The 27,465-nt window shown below is 37.2% G+C and overlaps 1 protein-coding gene across 1 annotated transcript in view; it reads left to right on the forward strand.

Moving 5' to 3' along the window:
- The window catches only part of LOC128219204 (von Willebrand factor D and EGF domain-containing protein-like), a 77,340-nt gene that overhangs the window by 3,517 nt on the left and 46,358 nt on the right, over window positions 1-27,465 (forward strand). Inside the window, exons 3-22 of the mRNA XM_052927016.1 lie at window positions 398-564; window positions 1,076-1,148; window positions 3,585-3,647; window positions 6,232-6,470; window positions 6,899-7,000; window positions 7,306-7,447; window positions 8,626-8,714; window positions 10,223-10,342; window positions 11,499-11,590; window positions 13,477-13,540; window positions 17,074-17,274; window positions 17,930-18,150; window positions 20,342-20,489; window positions 21,104-21,242; window positions 21,794-21,966; window positions 22,293-22,552; window positions 24,000-24,123; window positions 24,777-24,885; window positions 26,000-26,130; window positions 26,644-26,749. Of these exons, the coding sequence (XP_052782976.1) occupies window positions 398-564; window positions 1,076-1,148; window positions 3,585-3,647; window positions 6,232-6,470; window positions 6,899-7,000; window positions 7,306-7,447; window positions 8,626-8,714; window positions 10,223-10,342; window positions 11,499-11,590; window positions 13,477-13,540; window positions 17,074-17,274; window positions 17,930-18,150; window positions 20,342-20,489; window positions 21,104-21,242; window positions 21,794-21,966; window positions 22,293-22,552; window positions 24,000-24,123; window positions 24,777-24,885; window positions 26,000-26,130; window positions 26,644-26,749 (2,763 nt within the window). The remainder of the gene's footprint in view (window positions 1-397; window positions 565-1,075; window positions 1,149-3,584; window positions 3,648-6,231; window positions 6,471-6,898; window positions 7,001-7,305; window positions 7,448-8,625; window positions 8,715-10,222; window positions 10,343-11,498; window positions 11,591-13,476; window positions 13,541-17,073; window positions 17,275-17,929; window positions 18,151-20,341; window positions 20,490-21,103; window positions 21,243-21,793; window positions 21,967-22,292; window positions 22,553-23,999; window positions 24,124-24,776; window positions 24,886-25,999; window positions 26,131-26,643; window positions 26,750-27,465) is intronic.

Consider the following 27,465-nt stretch of genomic DNA (forward strand, 5'->3'; position numbering starts at 1 on the left):
GGTGCCCGAAATGTAATGGTATGAAGTGTGTGTGTTGGGCGGGGTAGGGGGGGGGGAGGGTAGGGGAGGGGGTGTAGGTAGCGGATTGGTGCCCGAGAAGTGTTATGGTATGAAGTGTGTGTGTGTTGGGCGGGGGATGGTGGTAGCAGAGGGGGGGGGGGAATTAGGTAGATGACACCAGGTCAAAGTTGGTCATGGAGATGCTCAATGTTGGTCATTGACATGGGAGAGTATGAGCGTTTGAAATGGAGGTAATTGCCAAGAAAGATGGTGAAAGAGTATTTCATGAAAGGGGGACTGAGCGGGGAAAAGAAGGGAAATGGATGGGATTAACAGAAATTTAACTTCAGCCGTTGGCAGTAGGAATGATAGATGCATCTTAATTTTAACACTTCAGGATTAAAACTGGCGACAGCGTGTCAGACGGAGTACCACTGTAACACCCATCTACCGATGTGGATGGACGGCACGCATCCTGCTGCTCCAGGGGCCGTCGTCACCAACAAGGTTTGCGCGATCGATATGACGGGCCAGGATTGCTGCTCCTACCAAAGCACAGTCAGGGTAAGACCACTTTGTGTATATCTTATGCAAGGAGGACCATGCAAGTCTTTGGAAGATTTACCACAGAATTATGTCGTTTCAAGTCAAGACGTTTAGTTGGCGTAGCTTTATCTGGTAGGATAACCCAATACTTTCCAATGAGGTGCATGCCATTTGCAATGATTAATATTTGTTTCTTATACACATTCCGACACATCATTACGATTTTTTTTTAGAATACAACAAACATTATTAAAGATTAAGCGAAATATTATCGAAGTTATTATTGTTTTTGTCTAATTTAACCAGATTTATGCCAAAGAGCAATTGATAATTAGCGTATATTTGTATCCCATTTTATGTGCCTTAAGAAGGAAGTGCTACTCATATGGAAGACGTTTCAAAAATATTACCTTGACCAGTGTATATTTTTTAAGAGTGCTTTGTCACGTGACTACCTTTCGACCAATGGAGCATGCACACCATTTGATAATGGTATATTTTATTTTACTATTTCCATTTCAATCCTCAGGTGATGAACTGCGGTACTTTTTTCGCCTATGAACTCAAACCCGCGCCCGGGTGCCACATGGCCTACTGTGCTGGTAAGGGAGATGACTATTAACATAAACTGTTCCACACTTAATGTTTTCCATAGTGCAATGTTCTGTGTCTGGTTGGTACATGACTTACTGTGTGGGCAAGAGAGATGATTGTTCAAAAACTGCTGTACTACACCCCACTGATTCTTTTTCTTAGAGCGCTGTTCTTTTACTGATACTGTGCGTGTAAGAAAAGACAACTTTTCAAATATAGCAAGCCACTCTGATAGTTTCTCTTATTTAAATGTTCTGTTGCTGGGTATCACATGCCATATTGTCCGAGTAAGGGAAACAACTATTTAAATCTACCATACAACAATGCCTTTTTCCCTGAGTGAATTGTTCTGTGGTTGGGTTACAAATGTCATCTTGTGCGGGTAAGGGAGATTACTCTTCAAGTATACCTTATCACACTGATTGTTTCCCTTAGTGAACTGTTCTTGCTGGGTAACAGGCAATATTGCCTGGGTAAGGGAAGTAACATTTTACAAATATACCATACGACACTTATGATTTCCCTTAGTGAACTGTTCTGAGGTTTGGGTAAACATGTCCTACTGTGCGGGTAAGGGAGATAACTTTTCAAATATACCATACGACACTGATTGTGTCCCTTAATGAACTGTTATTAGGCTGTGTAACACATGCCATGCTATGTGGTTTCAAATACCACTGTTACGCGCATCAAAACGGTTTGGGATTTGTGTCCGTGTTTGCAGTTTTATTTGAATACTATAGTTACGGTATACATAAACTTCTCCATGATAAGATAAGGCGTTTTAGGGTTTTATATTTTGGATACAGAGCCATTTGTACATTAATTTTGGTATATTTTTGACGTTACTTGACTCGTACAGCAGGCTTTTTCATATCCCAATTACATGAAGAATACACACACACAAAAGCAACATAAATATTTTCGACTTCGTTCTATTAGGTTAAATGGTTTCTGTTTTCAAGGTGATCATACAGTAACAAAATGTTTAATTGAATAACAATACTGAATTAATATAACCAAATCGAAACATTTCGCATTCCAAAATCATACCGTCACGTATAAGAAATGTACACCATGGCCCATATATTTCGAATTATCTTATATATCTAAGTATCCTATTTCATTTCGCTTATTTCCTGGTTTTAAAGCTGAACTCTCACAGATTGAACGTTTTGACATTTTTTTATTTTTTTTTTGTCTTGTAACGAGCCAATTTTTGCGAAAATCAATGGAAACCAGTTATATAAGACTGCTGACAAAAACTTAGATCGCAGATTTTTATATATAAGTTAAAAACAATATGATGTTTTATGCATTTTTCTTAAACCGTTATTAACGGTTTAAACCATAAAACCTCAATTTTCGAACGGAAATATGAAAATCTACGATCTGATTTTTTGTCAGCAATCTTATATCTTGTTTTGCAGATATTTACGCAAAAAATGCTCTTTCCAAGACAAAAAAAAAGTTGTAACAATGGTATATTACACCAAAGTTTATCATGATTATCTTTAAAAAATTGGCGATTTAAAATTTCAAAACTCTGTAAATGAGAATATTACACATATTAACTCAAAGAGCGCGTTTAGCTGGACCCTGTTATAAGGGACTTCTACGACTGTTCGACAAATAAGGGTCTGGTGGAATGTTCTTAGAGGTTGGAACGTTTGCCTGATCTTCTGTCAACTGAGTTGGATGGGCATACTTCTATAATCAATTTGTAAACAATATACCATTCATGGAGTAATGCATGTGGTTGTGGATAATTAATTGTCATTGCACTCGCTACCCGAGTAATTGGAATTATACACGAGCATAGTTGTTTAGTTTCAACACGTGGGTAACCCGTGCAAAAACTGTTTCGTACACTGTTGCCAAGGACAACGTTCAATAACGATCGTGCGTTTGAATAACAATCGCTGTTATGTATCCATACTCTAGTTATTGCACGAACAACTTACATGTTACCGTTTTGAGATAGGAAATAAGTGTTGAGGAAAACAAAGAAAAAAATACTTAATACTACAGCAGAACCAGTTACAGTCGAACCCCGTTGGCTCGAAATCGCTTGGCTCGAATTCCTCGTTGCCTCGAACTGGATGTAAAAAAGACCGATTTCTATATACTGAAGGTAAGCATTCTCGCTTGGCTCGAATTTTCGTGACTCGAGGTATTTTCGCTGGTCCCTAGGAGTTCAAGCCAACTAGATTCGACTGGTAACTTCAGTGTCTGTGGTTACTGTCCTGTCAATGTTCAGGTCTAAATTGAACATAGACGGCGCCGCAAATCATTAAAAAGGCATGCCCTTCCCATTCCGGAGAGTGGCGGGGCGGTGCTGCAAATTGTTTAACGCCATTTGATTCTTGAAGTCAATGAACATCCATAATTTTACTTTCTGAAATAGCGTCATCTAGACTAAAACATGGATCGATATTTTACAGGAAGTGGAACCCCCTGTCTTCCACATCAGACGTCAGCAACCGGCTTCACACCGGGATGTTACGGTACGTTCACGTTAACGTCACTATCATAGGTAGCCAACATTCAATTTAGCACTATAATTACGCGTAAAACTCGATGAGATGGGGAGGGGGCGGAATGGATATAGCATTGCATCTTATTTTCGAACGATCCGATAAAGGAAAAGTTGACGTATATTATTGTACGTCTTTATAATATCGATATATAAAATCAAAAATTTATGTTAAACACTTTACTTATGTTTATAAAGTAACAATACTTGAATGGCATGGAGAATCCTCCATTTAAGTCAGATTGTGTTATATCCGAACACATTCAAGTACACTGCCTTAAATAGTCGAAGCTATTAAAGTGACACTGTTATTCGTAATCATTAGGCCACTCCTTTTTTATTTTTTGGTTTACAAGAATTTTTGGGAAAAATGTCCACCGGGCGGTCGAAAAAAAAAAAAAAAGGAAAAAAGTCACAAAACATACTCTTAAAGGGTAAAAATCAGAGAACAACATAAAAACATTGAAAATTTATATCATTTACATGACATTTTAAATTTTTAAACTGCTATTAATGCATGTTTTAATACACTCAAAGTTTCAAAGTTCTAATTAAACACACAGTTTAAATCTTACATACTGTGCATATAAAACATCAATGAAATTGACTATAAAACATGTTTACATGTATAAACTACACTTTTTATCAAAGATACATTGAATATCACTCAGCAAGACATTTGTTAAGCTTCAAGGGTATGATAAAGCAAAAGTGAATGCAGAACACTAAACTGAACAATATTAAATTGAAAAAAGAGAAGGCAATTTTACGCATTAAAATACAAAAAATGCACTGTATTAAAACAATACATACTATTTTCTAAACATGGTTTCAGTTATTTCAATATTGGAAAATGCCAATAAAGTGAAATAATTACCAATTTTGTAAATAAGGAAGTAACATTTTATGAAGACATTTGAGCTTTAACTTTGTGAAAGCAATTCCTGAAAAACTAAAAACCAAACTAGACCTAGATTTGAGTTTTAATAACCTTTACCATGGTGGGTCCTAGTTGTGTGTAGCTCGATCCATGCTAAGTTCGGATATTTTCGGACCGGGATATTTACCATGGGATGTTCACCAAATCCATTTCAAATTCAAATCTTGAAGCAAATTACCACATCAGTACATAAAAATCACATAACAAAATAATAAATCTAGCATGTGACTTAACTTTATGTACCAATGATAGTAACAGAGAAATCCATAATTATGTATCGGATATTTTCATCTTCTTCCAACTCCGCCATTTTGTGTATACACGAGTTCACAGGGCATCTATACTTCATGCTTGTTTATTTTTCATTTTAAAGAGTATTCTTTGGTTACAACAACAAATCTCATTTATAGTGAAATATCAAGTTCATTACAAATTGAAATGGACTTATTCAAAATAGTTTTCCGTGTTATTTTATCTAAATGTTTTGCACACAACTCATGGCATTAGTATTAAAATGTCATTGCTCAAGACATGTGTTCAACTCTTTCATTGTTTTTACTCTACTATTAACCCAAACATGAATAAACATGTAATCTAGAATAAACACTTTACATTGACTCAATAACAAGTATTTCCAAACCATTTTGTGATTTCAAATCCATAAACACCATCGACCGAACTTGTGAAACTAGGTCACCGGTGTCAACTTAGAAATTTTACTTTCGATTTCACCACTCACACTTAGTGCACTGTTATTTGATATTTAACCATAAAATGTTATAAAATGTTTTTCTCACACATAATTTTCAGATATTTGTGACTACTAATTCGGTGGCAGCCGCTGACAATTTTATTTTTTATCTATAAACAACAATATTTTCATGACCTAAATTGGCGGGGAATAACAACAATCACGTGAAAGTTATTGTTTTTGTCGGCTGTCAAATTTGCCAATGTTTATTGCTATTGTTATTTTAACAACTCCTGCATATTTTAATTAATTATTTTATACAAAGAATGACTGCTATCGTCAATTCCGCCATTGCCATCGGCGCTGCCATAACAGTTGACTGGCTCACATGCTATCACTATAAATTGGCAAATACGGCCACGGAACAACAAAACAGTCGAGATCTACTGCATTCGTACTCCTATCTGTGCGTTTTTCTTTCGTTTCGCACCAAAATCAATACGGTCAGGAAAATAATTTTGAAAAAATAGTGAAATTCATTTTTTTTATTTTTTTTGTACTTTTCGGAAAATTAGACCCGCCGGTTTTGTAAACCAATTTATATAAAAGTAGTGGCCTTATATACACATGTATAAAAAACATATATTTTGAGTGATAAACCTTTAACTACTTACTAAATAATGCATTTATGGAACATAATAATTACTGATTACAAGTTTGCTACCGTGAATTTAATAGCTGAAATCGAAAACATACAAAATGATTGGTGAGTGCTAAAAGATTTACTGTGATCAACTATTGTCTCATGAATTAAAAATACCGTGTTTTCTGCACATTTTGGTATATAAACACAATTGCATCAATTGTGGTAAATCTTATTTGGGAGTAAGAGTCCATCTTTAAACTTTTTTGTTTCTGTTTCAGACAAGTTTCCCCTGATGCTGACTTCACCACACTTATCGGACCCAATTTTGACGCCCGGGTCTTTCAAATTCCAGTGCGATATTAATTTTGACCACGCACGACGTGATGTCGGTTTTGACGTAAAGTTTCTTTTTGACGGCAAGCCCGACCGTAACGTCCCGCCCGTGCACATTACTGACGGCGTCACCAGGCACGCTGACCTAGATCAAAATCTTCTGAAGGGTCATATGGGGCAAAATGTGAGTCACCTCAAATGACTGTTATGAATATGACTTGCATCATATACAGATTTTAAAAAGCATCAAAGCGCTGAAAGTACTGCAAGTAAGGGAGCTACTTTAGAAAAGAGATGGTTTCGTTTGACCATAAATGACGTCGGGGTTTTACTTACTCTTGTATAGGATAACGTAGAAATCGTTAAATATTTTTTAAGACGCCATCTGCTTAAGATTTCCAATATAGAACATTGTGTTGTTTTAATATTTATATTTTATATATATATATATATAGTTTAAATATATGGTTTTTCTTAACCCACTGCAGAAAACGTACTCAAATGTTACTCACAACATTTATTCATCTCTCTTAATAGCATAGCTGAACTGTACCAGTATACATATTTAAATATACCTAACACATATACAATGATGCAATCTAAATATTTTAGGTGAGCTGCGCCGTACGGACATTCTTTCTAACTCCCCCGAAGCCCGGCACCCATTTCAACAGCCCCTATATTCCTAGTAACGGCTACTGGGTCGGCATTAAGGTTAATCATTCTGTAATCTGCCTTTCGGTGATTTCAGCATTATTTATACAATTTAGTAAAACTTGTAAAATATGTGACACGTATTTTCTATCTCAGAACAAATTGTCGATTTTCGTATGACCAATTTTAAAAGTTCAAATATGACAAAAGCTTATAATAAATTTTACATATTTCAATAAACAATACTTAGAATTTATCCTTTAGATTGATTAAAACAGCCTTGGCAATTCTTGTCATTATTAGCAATTAGAGTCCCAATTTTATTATTTTGCATGTTAGTACCTATTACTGATTACACCTTTTAGATAGACACAAACCGCCTTATAGTCGGAGAAAATGAGAAGCCGAAGACTGTTTCCATCTACTCCACAGTCCCTATCCGCTGTCCTCCCCCACACGACAAAACATGCAACCTTGAGATTGAACTTGATCCCGTAAACAATAACGGTATCTGTTTTGTTAACCATATTAGCAAACAGCAGTAACATTTTTTAGTGTTTGATATATCAAGAAAAAATAATGATCGATCACTGAATCGCAATAGATTATCATAATCGATAATCGAATCAATTGGATTGATTTCTTATGATTGGAATGGAAATAGCATCTCTTTATACTAAATGGACAACTATTGTACCTTATGTTTTTCAAAAAAAGAAAGCCCATAGTGAACCTGACATATATACTTAGATCCAGTAGCATTTTAACAGTACGTTTACAATATCGGGCTGATAAGAATTAAGCGGAAAAACAATCATAGTATATTTGCAACATCAATTTGAGTAAATACTGGAGGTTATCATTAAAGGCCTAGTTTAAGGAATGTTTGGCATGATAATCCCATGCTGTACATCTCCTGCTAATTGCACTTGTGTCACGGAAGGGGCCAATTTCCTGTGTATTCGTTTATTGGCCCAGGGCCATTAAGGGTCAATTTCTATAATAAAAATATCCAAAACTGCACAGCAGGTACTCAGATCGGAGACCTGATAAGACAATTAGGCACATGATTAAGATCAAATAACAGAGGTTGTGTACAAATACACGTTTTTGTTGTTTTTTTTTTGTTTTTTTTTTTTTGGGGGGGGGGTCACTTAAAGAAGGCTCAAACTAGGCCTTTGACAATAACTGAAGGTATGTTGACATTTGTGGCGCGGAATATGCCACTATTGTTAGGTACCAGACCCACTAATATGTGATATTTAGATGCCTGGTGATCATTGTTCTATCACTTGAAGGGGTTTTGTGTGCAGAAATAGAAAATGTATATTTTTAACCGTGAATATTGTAACAAATAATGACCTTATATTCCGAAATATGTAGCTTATGTCCGATTGTAGTTGAAATGAAGATAAAATGTACGAACTTTTATAACTGTATGTATGACATACATTTTATTTCAATTATTCTACATATTTGAAATAAGTAAGCAAATATCTATCAGAATATATCAAAGCTGTATTGGATCACATTGACTTCCTAAAATTTTAAACTAACTAATTTGTGGGTTGGATTCCTTAAACGCCATTTTTCATGTATAAGACTGAGGCTTCATTTTGTGAAATATCTGTTACAAATAATTTTACTACCAGGGAGTAATATTCTTAATTGTGTATCCTAAACAGGACAGTTGACCCTTGTGAAAGATTGTAACGTACACTTCACACCAGCAATGTGGGACCCGAAGACAAATAGGGCAACCACCACTTTCCAGGTAATTTCGATGTTTTTATCGTTTTTGTTTTTGCATTGTTTAAATAAATATTTTAACGAATACCAAACAAAGTTTTTGTCACTAAATAAGTGAATGCTTGAGGCATTTCTATAAATATACGAATGGATCACTCTTCATGTAATACATTTGACATTTAAAACTTTGTATGGTTAATGGTTTTTGCCAAAAAGTAAAATGACCAAGAAAGCATTTCTGCGATGGCACCGAGGAGATATGTGATTTTTTTATCTAGTGGCCATAGCTTACTAACCCATTCGCACGACTTATTTTATGTAAGTCGAGACCAAGACATTACTACCGTCCTGGCAACGAAATGTATTCGTGCGCACGAGATATTAAGTCGTGCCAATGGCATACTAAGTCATAGCCAACAACATCGAGGGCAAACACTAACATTGGTTAAACATTTAGGGCTAAAACTAATATTTGTTCAAATCTAGGGCAAAAACTAACATTGGTTGAAATTGAAGGACATATACTAACATCAAAATTTGGAGGAAATTTTGGGCAAACACAAACATTTATTTTAAATCTATCATTTGGCGATTATCTAGGGTAAACACAAACATTGGTTGAACTTCTAAGGCAAACATTAACAATGAGTGAAATTACTAACACTAACATTGGTTGGAAATCTAGGGCAAACACTAACAATGGTTAAAATTATAGGGCAAACACTGACATTGGTTGGAAATCTAGGGCAAACACTAATAATGGTTGAAATTATAGGGCAAACACTGACATTGGTTGGAAATCTAGGGCAAACACTAACAATGGTTGAAATTCTAGGGCAAACACTAACATTCGTTGGAAATCTAGGGCAAACACTAACAATGATTTTAATCTAGGGCAAGCACTAATATTGGATGGAAATCTAGGACAGACAATAATAATGGGTGGAAAATTAGGGCAAACACTATCAATGGTTTGAAATGAAGGGCAAACACTAACGTTGGTTGGATATCTATGGCAAACACTATCATTAGTTGGATATCTAGGGCAAACACTAACGTTGGTTGGAAATCAAGGGCAAACACTACCAATGGTTGAAATCTAGGACAAACATAAACAATGGTTTGAAATCTAGGGCAAACACTAACATTGGTTGGAAATCTAGTTCAAACACTAACAATGGTTTAAAATATAGGGCAAACACTAACATCAGTTGAAAATCTAAGGCAAACACTAAGTAAAACTATATGGTTCATTTAACCAATTTCCCTAATGTTGGTTGAAAATCAGGTTTAAACACTAACATTGGGTGTACATCTTAGGCAAATTCTAACGTAAGATGTAAATTTATGGCAATTTTTAACATTTGATGTAAATCGTAGGCAAATTCTATGAGTTGTTGAAAATCTAAGGACAAAATTCAACATGTAAATTTAAGGTAAATTATATCATTGGCTAAAAACTTTTGGCAATTTTTAATTATGAGTGAAAGTCTAGGGTTTTGTTTAACATTGATTGTGCTTTTGACCATACAGGTGTCTGCCACCAGGGACGGTAAGGCGGACAAGGATAAGGACATCTTCCTACATTTTAATCCCATTTTTACCGCTGATGCCTCGCCCATCTTCAACAACTACCAAGTTCCGTTCATGCAGGTAAGACGACGCGCAAGTTCAATTGAGTTTTTGCCATTTCAGATTTTCTTTTATTGAACGTTTTTGCATTTTTTTAAATAATCAAAACATTATCAAAAAACATTACACCAAAAGCGATGTTCAAAACACAGTTTATGTAATGAATGCTATTATGAATTATTGTTATTTATATTTTTAGCTTCACTCAGTGTACTTGAAATTTGATCGTTTTAGGCACCGATTATATTCTTTTAAGGGACTCGTTCATGGTTGGTAATATTCATTTTTCATTACGAAACAAAGTGTGTCAAACACTAACAAGGACACGCGCAGTGTTAAACCTAAGCTACAGACAGCTGGAACCCTTCAGCAAATGTTCAAATATGCTCAAATATAATAAATAATATAATGTCCACATTTTTTAATCGAGTTACTCAATAAAAAGCTGTAGCGTGATTGGTTAATTCACATGATCACGTGGTGCTACCAAGGTTTAAATATCCATCAGCTTAGTATGAGTCCACAATTAGGTAACAGTTTTCTTTTTCTTGGATGTACTGGCGTTGATAAACTTTCTTCTACAACCAGGTTCGCAATGCAAGTATGCATAAGAAAACTAATAAGTGTTTTTAGATGAATTGAGCTTTAGTCCCTTTCAAGCTGCACTCTCACAGATATACCGTTTTTACAACTTTTTTATTTTTTGTCTTGGAAAGAGCAAATGTTTGCGTAAATATTTGCAAAACAATGACATAAAATTGCTGATAAAAATCAGATCGTAGATTTTCATATTTCCGTTCGAAAATTACTGTTTTATGGCTTAAACAATGGTTTACGAAAAAATGCATAAAACATCAATTTTTGGACTTAAATATAAAATTCTGCATTCTGTTTTTTGTCAGCAGTCTTATATAACTTTCCATGCATTTTCGCAAAAATCGGCTCATTCCAAGACAAAAAATAAAAAAAAGTTGTCAAAACGGTATATCTGTGAGAGTGCAGCTTGGAGAATACACCCGAGAACAATTAAACAAAACCAACAACACAGTCCTGGGTTTCTTTGTAGACGACCCACAATATCAATGCAGATCTCAACTTTTACGAATAAAGTAAAAACATTTTTTTACCATCAACTGTTCTATATTTCATGACGTATTGTAATCTTTTCTCATTTAAGATTTTAGCAAAAGATAAAAACACGTCTTCCTGTTGGTGTACTGGCGACCCTCACTGTAATACCCTGGACACAACCCTCACGAAGAAGGGCTCGTAAGTATTTACATTTTGGCGTTTGACCCATTTTGATTCGAATCTAATCTACTTTGTTGTTAATTGTTTGTTTTTTCAAATAGCACCTGAACGTGATGTACTCATGGTGAACATTTATAAACAACTAAAATCTACCCGACTCGTCGGTTGTGTGTCGCCTTTCTCAATACTTCTTTCTTTGAACCATCTGGACCTTTCGGGCATTATTCTGTTCCAATGTAATATTCTGAATTCAAGTGGTTTAGGTATTATGATCAATTAATACTTAATCCGGACCTAAAAAACATAAAACATCACCTTAAGAGCCTTGTTCAACACTGTTTGCCTTAGAATTGAGTTCATATAGTTGGCATCTAGCAAAGGAACGATGTCCCACACGGCCAAATGTTTTGAAAACCCCTATTAAGTGTATTGAAATAATACCCCTCGTGTGCGCCACCCACACTTATATGTTTATATGTTACCTGAATTTAAACTGCAGAGTTGGAGGGTGGGTGGGGCATTGTTAAGTCCATTATTTCACAGATAACCCATCATTATCCAAACATGATTACGAAACATAACAAAAGTTGTGTTTTGTCTTAAAAACAATTTTATGGTATGTGAGTGGTTCAAGAAGTAAGTATTGTTAAATATTATGAAATAACTTAAATGGTTTATTTAAGATTTGCTTGTATTTTAATGATGCAATCGTTGGCCATAGTTTTAGGGTTGCATCGTTCTTCAAAATTCCGTCAAGTTGAAACTTTGGCCAAGGATTGCATCATTATAATGCAACCAAATCTAAAATAGTTCACACGTGTAGAAGCAGAAAATACCATAGTCTTTTAAAAGCTAAAAAAATTTCATAGCTTTTCTGTCAAAAAAAGTTATTTAGAATTTTACGTCCTTTACTGGTTTGTTTACATCAGTTGTTGACCCGTGTGAGAGCCCGTTTTAGTCAAGTGATTCTTAACCTGCATGGAGACGACAATCATTATACATCGTAATTGCTGTATACCGTGTACACCTAAAAGGAAAGTTAAACACAAAGAGAGTTAACGGATGAAGTCGAGTCAATTTTTTTATGTATGTAAAGCCGATACCTTTTATAAAAAGTAATGAAAAACAACTCAAGCAAGGATTTTTAATCGTTATTATTGCTATGATGAATCTAAGGTCCATGAAAGAAATGTGAGCTGAACGTACAACATTTCTCAACCTACTGCAAGACTTTAGGTCGGCTACATCATTGCTTCGTTGAATTTTGTGTCCATTGCCATCCTGAAAAAATCCCATTTCTAAGCGCAGCCTTCACTGTCTGTCTCCTTTACATACACGAGCCCTTTCTATGGTGTTAAAAATGTTCTCTATAATATTAAGTATAACATATACATTTTATTGCTTTCCACTTCAGTGACACATGTAGTTACATTTATAAAGAATAAATTTAATGACTTTCTGGCTGTCATTCGGGTGAGGCGGGGATACGTTTTATTTTATCTTTGACATGTTTATGACAACATGGCGCTCTCTTGACGTAATATGTTTTACTGGAGTATATCAATTCATATCATCTCTGATTATTTCCATCACTTAGTAGAAACGTTTAAACTATCTTTACCTTTACTCGAATTATGATAATGAATATATGTTTACGCTTGAACCTACTCAACTGCGTCTTTGATGTCTTGCATCAAAATTAGTCTTGTCTTCATTTACCTCAGGCTATTGAAAACCTCATTTTTCTATACCGATGGAAGGTCAGTGTTCCAAAATAAAGTCATGAGTATGTTTAAATTCAATAAGGTTGGTAATGGAATGAATTGTTCTTCATCCAGTTAAATATAATACAAACAATATTGATAAAAATATGAAACTGCGTTTTCTTTCTTTGTACATTTCAGCTATTTTGACTACTACTTGATCGGAGAATTTACCATGTATAAAAGCACCACCAGAGACTTCCAGGTAAGTGGGTAGGCGTATGTTGGAGTTTGCCATGTATAAAAGCACAACCAGAGACTTCCAGGTAAGTGGGTAGGCGTATTTTGGAGTTTACCATGTATAAAAGCACCACCAGAGACTTCCATGTGAATGGTCCGCCCGGTTAGCTCAGTCGGTAGAACGTTGGACTGTTAATCGGACAACCCGGGTTCGATTCCCGGGCGGACCAGGTCACTTCTGTTGTGATTGGCTATGAAATCCTTTCTACGACCATTCGCACTGTACCACTGCCCCTGGCATGTACAGAAGTTGTCAGTTCCTTGTAGAAGTGAAGGCACCTAGTACTGGTTCACCGCCCAGGAAACGTGTGCGGTGGTTGAACTGTCACTCTGGGACCCTTCAATGTGCTCGCGCCGGGACCCGGAGTATTAACTACTTACACCACCACTCCATGTGAATGGGTACGCGTATTTTGGAAAAAGCGTAGCTCAGTGTTTACTGCGGCCAAACAAAATCGGCCTTGAAAACTGTCTATGTTTTTTAACCAGGTTTTCAACGAAAACCGGGTTATTAGAATGAGGTTGTCGTTGGGCGGGCGGACGGACGGGCGGACGGGCGGACGGGCGTCAAACATTGGTTTCTGTTCAATAACTTTAGTTAGCATTGATAGATATTGATGAAACTTGGTGTGTAGGTAACTTATGGGAAGAGCTAGCTTGGGATTGCTTTTGAGGGGGGATGGGGCTAAGGTCAAGGTCACTGTTACTAAAAATAGAAAAATGGTTTCTGCCCAGTAACATTTGTTAGCATTAATAGATATTGACGAGACTTGGTGTGTAATTTGCTTATGTGAAGAGCTACCTTGGGATTGCTTTTGAGTAGGGAGGGGCTAAGGTCAAGGTCACTAATTACTTAAAATAGAAAAATGGTCATGGTCACTGTTACTTAAAATAGAAAAATGGTTTCTGCCAAATAACTTTAGTTAGCATTGACAGATATTGATGAAACTTGTTGTGTAGGTAGCTTATGTAAAGAGCTAGCTTGGGATTGCTTTTGAGGGGGGTGGGGCTAAGGTCAAGGTCGCCTATTACTAAAAATAGAAAAATGGTTTCTGCCCAATAACTCTAGTTAGGATTGATAGATATTGACAAAAGTTGGTGTGTAGGTAGCTTATGTGAAGAGCTAGCTTGGGATTGCTATAGAGGTGGGGAGGGGCTAAGGTCAAGGTCACTGTTACTTAAAATAGAAAAATGGTTTCTGCCCAATAACTTTAGTTAGCATTGACCGATATTGATGAAACTTAGTGTGTAAGTTGCTTATGTGAAGAGCTAGCTTGGGATTGCTTTTGAATGGGAAGGGGCTAAGGTCAAGGTCACTATTACTTAAAATAGAAAAATGGTTAAGGTCACTGTTACTTAAAATAGAAAAATGGTTTCTGCCCAATAACTTTAGTTAGCATTTATCGGTCAATGCTAACTAATGTACAGAGCTAGCTTGGGATTGCCTTTGAGGGGGGTGGGGCTAAGGTCGCCTGTTACTAAAAATAGAAAAATGGTTTCCGCCCAATAACATAAGTTAGCATTGATAGATATTGATGAAACTTAGTGTGTAGGTAGCTTATGTGAAGAGCTAGCTTGGAAATGCTTTTAATTAGGGAGGGGCTAAGGTCAAGGTCACTATTACTTAAAATAGAAAAATGGTTTCCGCCCAATAAATTTAGTTAGGATTGACAGACATTGATGAAACTTGGTTTGTAGGTAGCATGTGGAGAGCTAGCTTGGGATTGCTTTTGAGTGGGGAGGGGCTACGGTCAATGTCACTGTTACTTGAAATAGAAAAATGTTTTTTGCCAAATAACTTTTGATAGCATTGATAGATATCGATTAAACTTGGTGTGTGGGTAGCTTATGTAAAGAGCTAGCTTGGGATTGCTTTTGAGGGGATGGGGCTAAGGTCAATGTCACTGTTACTAAAAATTTAAAAATGTTGTTCGCCCAATAAATTTAGCTAGCATTGATAGATATTGAAAAAACTTGGTGTGTAGGTAGCTTATGTACAGAGCTAGCTTGGGATTGCTTTTGAGGGGGGTGGAGCTAACGTCAAGGTCACTGTTACTAAAAATAACAAAAAAAGGTTTCTGCCCAATAACTTTAGTTAGCATTGATAGATATTGACGAAATTTTTTGTGTCGGTACTAGTAGCTTATGTGAAGAGCAAGCTTGGAATTTCTTTTGAGGGGGTGGGGTCAAGGTCACTGGTACTAAAATAGAAAACTGGTTTCTGCCCAATAACTTTAGTTAGCATTGATATATATTGATGAAACTTAGAGCGAAGGTAGCTTATGTGAAGAGCTAGCTTGGGAGGTGGGGTCAAGGTCACTGTTCCTTAAAAATAGAAAAATGTTTTTCTGCCCAACAACTTAGTTAGAATTGATGGATAGTGATGAATCTTAGTGTGAATATAGCTTATATGAAGCTGCAGATTGAACTTGCTCATACAACAAATTGATTGGCTATAATTTCTGATTGCCCATAACAAAAACCTGGTTTCGTCGCATTGCGGCTCTTCTAGTTCGTTTTTGTAATCGTTTGTTTAAAGTTTCTGAAATTCATAAGTATAAAAGATAGTGCCTTTTTGCAGATGCTGATAAGTATCGCTGTCATATTTTGGCTTACATCGGATATAAAATTACCCGAATTATATTCATTTTTTTGCGTTTGAATAACAATTAATATTAACGAATGGTCTTTCGACAATTGCGAATATTTTCCGATGAACGCAACATCTTCGGATATGTTCGGTTTGCGATTCATCGCGTTTTAAAATAAATTGAAAATTGTTTATCTTGTTTTTGTTTGTATTTTGTCGGCAGGCAACAAAAAGCATTAGTCAACATGCTGAAAAGTGTTATTGTATGGTTTGTTAAATGTATTGTTGTCCTTAGCGTTTCTTTTTTACCTAAAAAATCATTTAACGTATCAACTCTGAAGTGATTTTCTCGCGTTATAACGGCGATATATGATAATCTGTTTCCGTTTACGGTAGGGTCGGCCAATTAACAGAATGGATGAGAATGCATGACTGTAAGCTTTTCTTAAATACAATCTAGTATTTTCTAAACAGTTTTGTGAAGAAATAACGCACTGTTAGTTTATATATAAGTAATGAATTGCGTGATTGATGACATTATCGGGGATATGAACGCAGCTGGGCTGGTTAGAGTACGCGTGGATTCCTTCGGACTCAACAACCTTTAACCAGCCCAACTGCGTTTACACCTCGATAATGACACCGATCACACAATACACTCCTTCATTAATTTTTTAAAGACAACACTAGAATAAAATTGCAACAGTTGTTCTTTTAAACAAATCTTTGGTAAGTTGTCAGAGGTCATGGAAATTCATCCTCGGCACCCCAGCGTATCATAACCTATATCATATAGGTTATGATACGCTGGGGTGCCGAGGATGTGGAAACTGCACATCGTAACATTGTGGGTCAAATGCAAATACCAGCTTGAATGTAATGAATCTGAGCCTTCTGTGCTTTTTCAGGTACAAGTTAGGACGTGGACATGTAATGGGAAAGTGTCATGTAACTGCGCAGTCGCAATGAAAGAGGGAAATGACGTCGTAATTCTCGACATGTGCCACACACAGTATGGGACTTCTTTTCCGCGTATAACTTTTCCCAACAAGGGCGCAATCTCTCATGGAATGGTGGTTAACAGGGATGCAGCAGGGAACAGTTGGACTGTAGGCAGTTATGACTTCCTAATGCACCAGTCAGGTGTAACCACGCCCCCCCCCCCCTGGTCCGGGAAATAGCGGGGACTTGACTTTCCGTCCAGACAATCCCGGGTAAAATCCCCGTCCTGCCGGGACAAACTGCTGGTAAAATCCCAGCAAAATGCCCCCGCACCCCGGGGACATCTTAGGTAAGGCCCATTCCCCGCTTTTTTGGCGCGAAAACAAAACCCTTCACCGGATATACCCGGCACTGCGGGGCCACTTCGAAGGTAAAAACACGGCTCATTTTCACCCGCTATCCCAGGTATACTCCCGGACCTTCGGGTCGTGGTTACAATTGACTAGGGCATACAATCTTCTTTATGGTAATGCCAACATCTCATGTCGACTCATTGTTCATTTTAAGATTATATTCATTATACGACCAACACAAATGCATAATTTCCTTTAAATGTCACGACATAATTCAGTAATCGAACAACAACATGTCTATTATTAACTCCAAAAAAAACCCCAACAAGAATTGTTCCGAACGAATCAAAAACGTATTTATCAACTTTCCGAACAGAATGTAACGAGCAGTCCGAACGAATAAACACGTAAATGATCAGGCAATATGTTTTAATGAAAATAAATCGTTCTGATTTTGTAATTAAAACAGGTGAGTTTTCCATCAGGCGCCCAGATTAAAGTTACAAACAACCGTGGCATAGCATTGGATGTGTACATAACTGCCCCTGAAGACGACTTCTCCGGTACGCAGGGTCTGTGCGGTTTTTTTGACGGGAACAGGGACAACGATATGAAGTATCCGACAGGAAAGACTGACAATTTCCCGACCACCCGTCGTACACAGAATAACAACTTCGTCAATAGCTGGAGGTTAATAAGTTGAACTTTTAAAGTAGCACTCTTATTCAAAATCAATATATACACATGTATAACAAACATACATTTTGACTGATATATCTTTAACTGCTTGCTAAATAATGCATTTATAGAAAATATTAATTACTGATAACAAGATTGTAACCGTGTATTTAATAGCAGAAAGCGCAAAAATATTAAATGATTGGTGCATGCTAAAAGATTACTGTGATTTACTACAGTTTCTTAAGGAAGAAATACCGTGTTTTATGCTCATTTCGTTCAAATTAATCTCTGTATCCTTCATAAGAACCATTGTTTTCGAATTTATTCATCTTTTTTGGAATATTAAAACAATATTATTAATTGTGTTAAATCTTATTTGGGAGTAAGAGTGCATCTTTAAGCAACTTTTAAATATATAATAATTTCTAATTTAATCTTATGTAGCATTAACTTAAAGGCCTAGTTTAAGGAATGTTTGGCATGATAATCCCCTGCTGTGCATCTCCTGTTTATTGCACTCGTGTCACAGTACCTGTACATGTATTTGTTTATTGGAAATAAATTATAAACAAATACCATTGATAAGTTTTTAAAATATATATCTAAATCCATTTTAAATATATGGTAACAATTGTTATATTCAAATTGTGAAGCATCCTGGTTAAATAATATTAATAGGCCATTATTTAAAACATAACTCTTATTCTTATTCAAAGGCATTGTAATAATAATATTATTATCATTTAAAAACAACAACAGAAACGAAAAGACAAGATGAATCGTCCATTTCTATAATAAAACCTATAAGACTGCACAGCAGGATACTCAGATCGGAGATCTGATAAGCAGCACGAGGCAATTAAGATAAAGATCCATAAACAGAAGTTGTGTAGTGTACACGGATTTTTTTTGGATTTTTTTTGGAGGGGGGAGGGGGGGGGGGGTCACGTATAGAAGGCTCAAACTAGGCCTTTAAGAGTTGTTAAGACCATCGGAAATGCTATATTAAGGAACCCGACCTAAAATGAGTTAGTTCTCTGATAGTTCCATTAACCCGTATGTTAATTGTTGGTATCATTTAAAATGTATTAGTTAACTGATAACTAATATTTAAAATAAATGACGGAAAGTACATTATACATAAAGATATAACAGTTTGAATATTTGCTCTTTACTGAAATCGAACTAAAATGACATACATGTACATGCATTTTGCAATCTTTGAAGGAGCAATAACAGCGTGACGTCGTATTTTACTCTTCCCTATTCTGCACAATGCTAATACCACTCCTCACTCCAATTGACATTACTCCTGCAAATATTTATACTTACGGCCGAAAATGGTACCAAAATAATCATGAATAATTGATCTATCCACTGTAGTACGAGTTTTATTTAATTCTGTGAAAAAAACGAGCAAAATGTTTCACAAGCATTTTTGTAATCTGTCGTTTTTCTGCCGGTCTTGGGACGATTTGACTGACATTTTAAACTTCCGTTTTCAAAATGAATGCTAAAAAACTTACATTTTTTTCTGTACAAATTGTACCTTTTTCTGCACACAAAACCCTTTCAAATGAGATCAGAATGGTACGGGGTCACCAGGCATTTAACATTTCAATATTGTGGGTCGGATACCTTAAATGTCTAGTTTAAGCCTTCTATATGCCCCCACCCCCTCAACCACACACACACACAAAACAACAACAAAAAAACCCGTTTATTTGTACACAACCTCTGTTAATTGATCTTAATCTTATTGCCTAATTGTCTTATCAGATCTCCAATCTGAGTATCCTGCTGTGCAGTTTTGGATGTTTTATTATAAAAATGGACCCTTAATTGCCCTGAGCCAGTAAACGAATACACAGGAAATTGGCCCCTACTGTGATACCAGTAGCAGGAGATGCACAGCAGGAGATTATCATGCCAAACATTCCTTAAACTAGGCCTTTTTAATTGAATCGCAATATATTTCACCTCGTAAACACAAGCAATAAATATTTCACGCGGTGCTACGCCATTCGTGAACTAAAGCGAGGATATCGTATGACATCGCAAAAAGCCACTCGTAAAATATAGCATTAATGGCTCACTGGGTGAAATATATAACGATGTTCACCGACTCAAACAATTCTACTCTGTATCTTGTCGGCATATCGCCGTAGGCTTATTGATTGGAGGACTCCGATATTCGCAGGATTCCAACTGGCGACTCGTTTTTCGACAAGACCCCGGCCATTGACCCAAAACTGAACAGGAACATGTATTACTGCAAGTGTGACCAGAAAGTAAAGGGTCAAGTTACATGCAGCATCGATGGCAACACGGCAGTTCCCGCCGTCCAGGTAAGCAAACCAAATTTACACAATTTCAATTCTATAAAACTGTAATAAACGTGATCAATACTTTTGTTGACGTTACTTCGTCAATTCGTGTCCTTTGATAAAACATACGATCATAATTTTCTCAATTTCTCAATTGTGACAACCTATTCCGTCAAACAATATCTGCAGCATTTTGTAGGTTTGTTTGACGCAGCCGAAAGCTGGCGTGTGAATGTCCATTGAGTTGCATTGAGTACAAATTTGAAAGAAAGAAATTTGGTAGTAATTAAAAAGGTCTCGAATGAAAATAGGTTATTAAATGAGTTTTAACTTTAGAAACACAATTTCGATATACACTTGAATACTAGTAGATTATATTTGTTTTAATCAGTAATGGAATACAGTCGAACCCCGTTGGCTCGAACTCGCTTGGTTCAATTTCCTCGTCGGCTCGAACTGGATATAAAAGAACCATTTCTTTATACTAAAGGTAAGATTTCCTGCTTGGCTCGATATTCCCCTGGCTCGAGGTTATTTCGCCGGTCCCTGGGATCTCGAGCCAACGAGCTTCGACTGTATATATTTCGAAACAAATTGATTAGTCAAGGTAATTACTAGCATATGTTCGATATCAGCGGTGCTGTGCAGTTAACGTTGCCAAAAACGGGCATCTAAACATGTCGGCGATTACGGGCAATGGTCGCCGTCGGCGTGCCGCCAATACCATACTTCCAGACGATTACCCTGCAGACTACTACTTCAATTATGGACTTTGTGAGTAACACGTGAAAAATAGATGTTGAAAACATTAAACGGTTGAAACACACAGGGCCATTAACAAGCATGCACGCACACACTCACACTCCCTCTCTCACACACACACGCGTGTGCACGGACGCACGCACGCACGTCTGCATGCACGCACACACTCAAACTCACACTCACACTCCCTCTCTCACACACACACGCGTGTGCACGGACGCACGCACGCACGTCTGCATGCACGCACACACTCAAACTCACTCTCACACACACACACACACACACACACACGCGTGTGCACGGACGCACGCACGCACGTCTGCATGCACGCACGCACTCAAACTCACTCTCTCTCTCACACACACACGCGTGTGCACCGACGCACGCACGCATGTCTGCATGCACGCCTGCCCGCACAAAATGTAATAATTATGGAACAAATCACCGCCCAACAGTACTTTCAGTACTTTGATTGTTTATTATTTCAATAGTTTTTTTTGAAAATACTGTAATCGAACTTATTCGCGCTATTTAATAAAAAATGTATAAATGATATTTTGCAGTGTTCCAGCCACAACTGTTAGCGAACTTTCCGAGTGTAAACGGAAAATCCCGAGCGGAAGCGGAAAAAGCCTGTAACTCTGCGATCGATAATAACCCGACTTTACAACAGTGCATTGCCAAGGCGGGGCTAGATTTCTCCAACGAAAAAGATATTTGTGTCGAAGACTTTAAGGTAATAAAATGATAATAATTTTGACTAAGAATCGAACTAAATGAATTGGGAATGGCATACAACTGCTGTATAAAGATACAACTGTCATACCAGCATTAGCATCATTTTCAGCTGTAGAATTTACCAGCGGTCTGTTTCGTTATAATCTATATATATATATATATATATATATATATATCATTGTAAAAAGTATATACATTTAAACGCTTTTACTTAAGCGTTTTTTAAAATATATTTTCCATGTCATGCAATTATGCGTTCTGTTCTTGACTCTGTTTTATTCTTTCCCCCAAACAGTACATTCATTTTCAATGTTTTCCCCCCAGTATTTTGACAACGGAGAGCTAGTCCGAAGCGCCCTGCATACTGCCATATTCAAGTGCACCGACCACGTGCTACGTAACGTCTCGCTCTATGACGTCAACGGTAATCCACCTGCATACGTCACCAGCGAGCTCTGTCCGGATTACGATTGTAATGATAATGGCGCATGTGTGAACGGAACTTGTATCTGCAACCATGGCTTCGTAGGTGACACGTGTGAGATAAACTCACAAAAGGCACCACTGCTTTATGGAGTTTTAAGGTGTGTGCTTCTATCAAGGTGATTAGATATGTATCCCGAACCGACACATTTCGGTAAACCTCTTTTCCTTAAACTATCCGATCCGACGGTTGTGATACATATATCCTCCCACCCCAGAGTAGAGATACAGCTATCCTCCCGCCCTAGATAAGTAGAGATACAGCTATACTCCCAACCCAAGATAAGTAGAGATACAGCTATCCTCCCGCCCTAGATAAGTAGAGATACAGCTATACTCCCACCACAGATAAGTAGGGATACATCTATCCTCCCGCCCCGGATAAGTAGGGATACATCTATCCTCACACCCCGGATAAATAGGGATACATATATTCTCCCACCCCAGGTAAGTAGGGATACATTTATCCTCCCACACCAGATAAGTAGGGATACATCTATCCTCCCAACCAGGATAAGTAGGGATACATATATCCTCCCACCCCGGATAAGTAGGGATACATCTATCCTCCTACCCCAGATAAGTAGGGATACATCTAGCTTCCCTACCCCGGATAAGAAGGGATACATCTATCCTCCCACCCAAGATAAGTAGGGATACATCTATCCTCCCAACCCGGATAAGTAGGGATACATATATCCTCCCACCCCAGATAAGTAGGGATACATCTATCCTCCCAACCCGGATAAGTAGGGATACATACATACTCCCACCCCGGATAAGTAGGGATACATCTATCCTCCTATCCCAGATAAGTAGGGATAAATCTAGCCTCCCTACCCCGGATAAGTAGGGATACATCTATCCTCTCACCCCAGATAAGAAGATCAAAATATTTGACCATGATGGAAATCTTATCTTGCCCACGGGAAAAGATAAAAAAATACCGGTATGGAACTACTTTTTATTGTTATGAAGTCATTACCTTCCTTGTTGAAGACCGTCGTCTGTAGCGCCATTGAAATCTGTCTAGCGGCAAAATCCAAATGAATCATTTCTTGTTTGAAATGGCACCATACAAGTTTGAACGCTGCATTCAAGAAATAATGCTGCATTCACCTCTGAACTATTGAAAGAACGATTTGACCAGTTACATATTTTGAATCCCTGCACGCATATTTATGACAACTGCAAATTATCACGAATTATTTATACTACGCACGAAAGAGCTCCAGCGAAAACGTACATTCTGACCAAATTTTGTTTATCTGAGGATGGAGAAACTCATCTTCCATGACAGCTCGTGTTTACCTCGTTTCCGCCAAACACCATTAGCCCCGGTTGGGATGAACCGATCTTACACTAGCGGCCATGGAACATACTTATACCCCTGTGTGTTATGGAAAGTCATTTTATATAAGCCGTAAGCGGTAAAGCATAGGAGAAACAAACACATGTTGATCATAATGCAATTTTGAAAAAAACTCCTATTGCGTCTCAAAGTTATCAATGTAATGGGCTGACAATTTTTTTCTTATGTTTTCTCAGCACGGCATATATCGGGAAGTCGGTATTGTGTGACGTCAGAGAGCGCGAGTGCGTGACGTCATATGTGCACGGGGACAATATTTACGACAACTCTCGTCTCTCATGTAGAGTCCGCGTCATGGAGGTGAGTACTGCTGCTAATTCAGTGTCTGTGTGTGTGTGTGTGTGTGTGTGTGTGTGTGTGTGTGTGTGCATATATACCACGTGATAAATAACGTCATATATGCTACATCGGAAGGCAACATTTTGCTTAAAACGAAGACTTTAAACAAAGATAACTGTTTCCTTTACCACACCATTTTAAATGAAACAAAGGGCAGTCAATGCCGCTTAAAGAGCCCCACCTTCGTTTTATTACCGGAGTTTGATAAGGTGAGCGTAGCGGCGTAGACTGCCCTTTGTTTCATTTAAAATGGTGAAAAAATAGTGAAGTTATCTTTGTTTAAAGTCTTCATTCGAAGCAAAATGTTGCCCTCCAACGTAACATTTATGACGCAATTTATCACGTGGTATACACTCACTGTAAATGAGGCGTTCATTTTTCCAATTATTTAGGCTAGCCAATGGGAGGATGATATTTCTTTCGTTATCATAACATTTGGCACAGATGCATGTCAGATCTGATTCATTTTTACGGCTAATGCCTGGTTGGCAGGTCTCAGATAAAACGCTTATAGAATATACTTCACATTTACTGATGCTTGGCGATTAGTTAATTTCCTTATGGTCATAATACGGCACATAAAAGAGCGCAAAAGTCGTCTTGTTTGTTTTCAGTTTGACGGTCATGGTTTCGTTTACAAAGACCACACATTCACTACCGGTGTGGTCTACAGGAGCATGTTTGACGTCGGATGTCGCCTACCAACTAAGGCTTCCATTGGGGGTCAGTTTGGAGGGGGAGGGGGGGGGGGGTCGTGTCAAAATAGTTTTGAGTGCATAAACAGTGTTTGTATTCCACGTGATAAATTGCGTCATATATGCTTCGTCGGAAGGCAACAGTTTGCTTAAAATGAAGACTTTAATCAAAGAAAACTTTTCTTTTACTACACCATTTTAAATAAAACAAAGGACAGTCTATCCCGCCTTCGTTTTATTACCGAAGGTGATTAGTTTCTATCAAACACTTCGACAAACCCGTTTCTAAAATATTGTTTTGACAGTGCTCCATCAGAAGGCCGTATTGTGAAAAGGTTTGTCGATTTGTTTTAAGAAACTAAACTCTCAATCAAACTCTGGTTAAAGACCGAAGATGGGGCTCCGTAAGCGGCGTAGACTGCGCCAAGTTTCATTTAAAATGGTGAAGAAATAGTGAAGTTATCTTTGTTAAAAGTCTTCATTCGAAGCAAAATATTACCTTCCGACGTAGCATTTATGACACAATTTATCACGTGGTATACACACCCAGTAAATGAGGAGTTAATTTTTCCAATTATTTAGCCTAGCCAATGGTATACACACACTGAAAAAAGCTTAGGAAATATAATCAACACTGTTTCCATTGTGTTGTGACAGCATTAATCAAATTGTAGATATAAGGCAAGTTTCTTTCGTCATTGACAGCACGATGCCCATGTAATTTTGATGAGTAGTTGGATACATTAGCACGGCCATTACACATACACATACTTTACTTTAAACTTATTTATTTTACAACGATTGTGAAACAAGTTATGACACCATTATATTATTCATTCTCGCATGCTGTTACGCGAGAGTGTGGTCTAGTGTTGTGGGGGGGGGGGGACTGGAGTACCCGGAGGAAGCTCACTTGTCCGGCTTGGTGACCACAAACCAAACTCACATGCGCCAAGGCCGGGAATCGAACCCGGGTCGCCTATGTGAGAAGCGAGTCTGCTAACCATTGCGTTAAACGAACAACCGAAACATTTGTAACTGCCAATAGTCATTACGTTATAATGAATATGGTCATAATATTTCTTTTTTACCAATTATATTTTTTAAATAATGAAACATAAAACAAACCTAATTCGTCACAGGTCAGACTGTTGTTGGCTTCAACATTTCCGTGACAAACGACGATCACACATACAGTAATGAGATAACTGCCGTACGGACAGACAGCCAATGTGCCAACTGTCTAAAATCAGGGATGTCGTGTACTGTGAAGGTAATCTATCCACCAGTTTCTTTTAATTATGTATCGCTTCTTATCATAAAAGCAGAAAACAGTATTGCTTTTTTCTAAATAAGATTTTTTTATTCATTTGTTAGTGAATAGTTGGCATATACATATACAGAAGTGATAGTTGCGATTTACTGAATTTAAGTTTTATTTTATTTAAATCCTGTGACACTACATTACCATCGCTAGTGGAGTACATCAATATATAATATTAAACATAAAACGTTACAATCTGATGTTTGATATATATGTTGAACATATACATGTATAAACTAGTGAAGTATCAACTTTTGATTACATTGCATCAAGGGTTTACTTATATATAGAAAAGGAGTACGTTCTATACAAGAGAAAATTATATGTTAATGGAGCACGATGGCGGAAATCGTTTAGTGAATAAACTGGTTCCGCTCGTACATAATATAACTATCCCAGCATAAATGTAAAAAACACCACCATAAATAGCAAATTTATTTTTTTACGTTTGACGTGTTTCAGTCTGGCACCTGTCTGATTGAGGGTAACTGCAGGACGGCGGGGGAGGTGAACGCTAACAACAGAAACCAGCGATGTGACCCCACACATAGTCAGATGGCATGGACCAGTAAGTGTTCTCAGAAACGCGTTTGGCACATTGTAATATATTAAGTGGATTCTACCGCAGATTATAAACCTTGACTACGATCCAAATGTCGATATTGCCAAGTTCGTTTTATGAAGTTATATCGAAAATTGAAATAGAACGTTCTAGTTTTAGAATATTACTGTTACAACAATGTATAACACTGCTTACCTTCATTGTATAACACTGCTTACCTTCATTGTAAGACACTGCTTACCTTTATTGTAAGACACTGCTTACCTTCATTGTAGGACACTGCTTACCTTCATTGTAAGACACTGCTTACATTCATTGTAAGACACTGCTTACCTTCATTGTAAGACATTGCTTACCTTCATTGTAAGACACTGCTTACCTTCATTGTAAGACACTGCTTATCTTCATTGTAAGACACTGCTTACCTTCATTGTAAGACACTGCTTACCTTCATTGTAAGACACTGCTTACCTTCATTGTAAGACATTGCTTACCTTCATTGTAAGACACTTATATTAGAGTGCCGTTGTAACTTTACGAATAATAACGATATAACAACTGTCAACGTTTTGGTGTCCCGATATACGGTGATATACATTTCCGCGGACCGTGTGTGTATGTATGAAGATATCCCTTATACCCCTGTCGCATAGTCTAAACTTTGCTACGAGATATCGCGGGCTGAAAACTCTTATTAGGCCTAAAAAAATGTCTGTTTCGGG

This window comes from Mya arenaria, chromosome 15, assembly GCF_026914265.1.
Source record: "Mya arenaria isolate MELC-2E11 chromosome 15, ASM2691426v1".
Taxonomy (NCBI): domain Eukaryota; kingdom Metazoa; phylum Mollusca; class Bivalvia; order Myida; family Myidae; genus Mya; species Mya arenaria.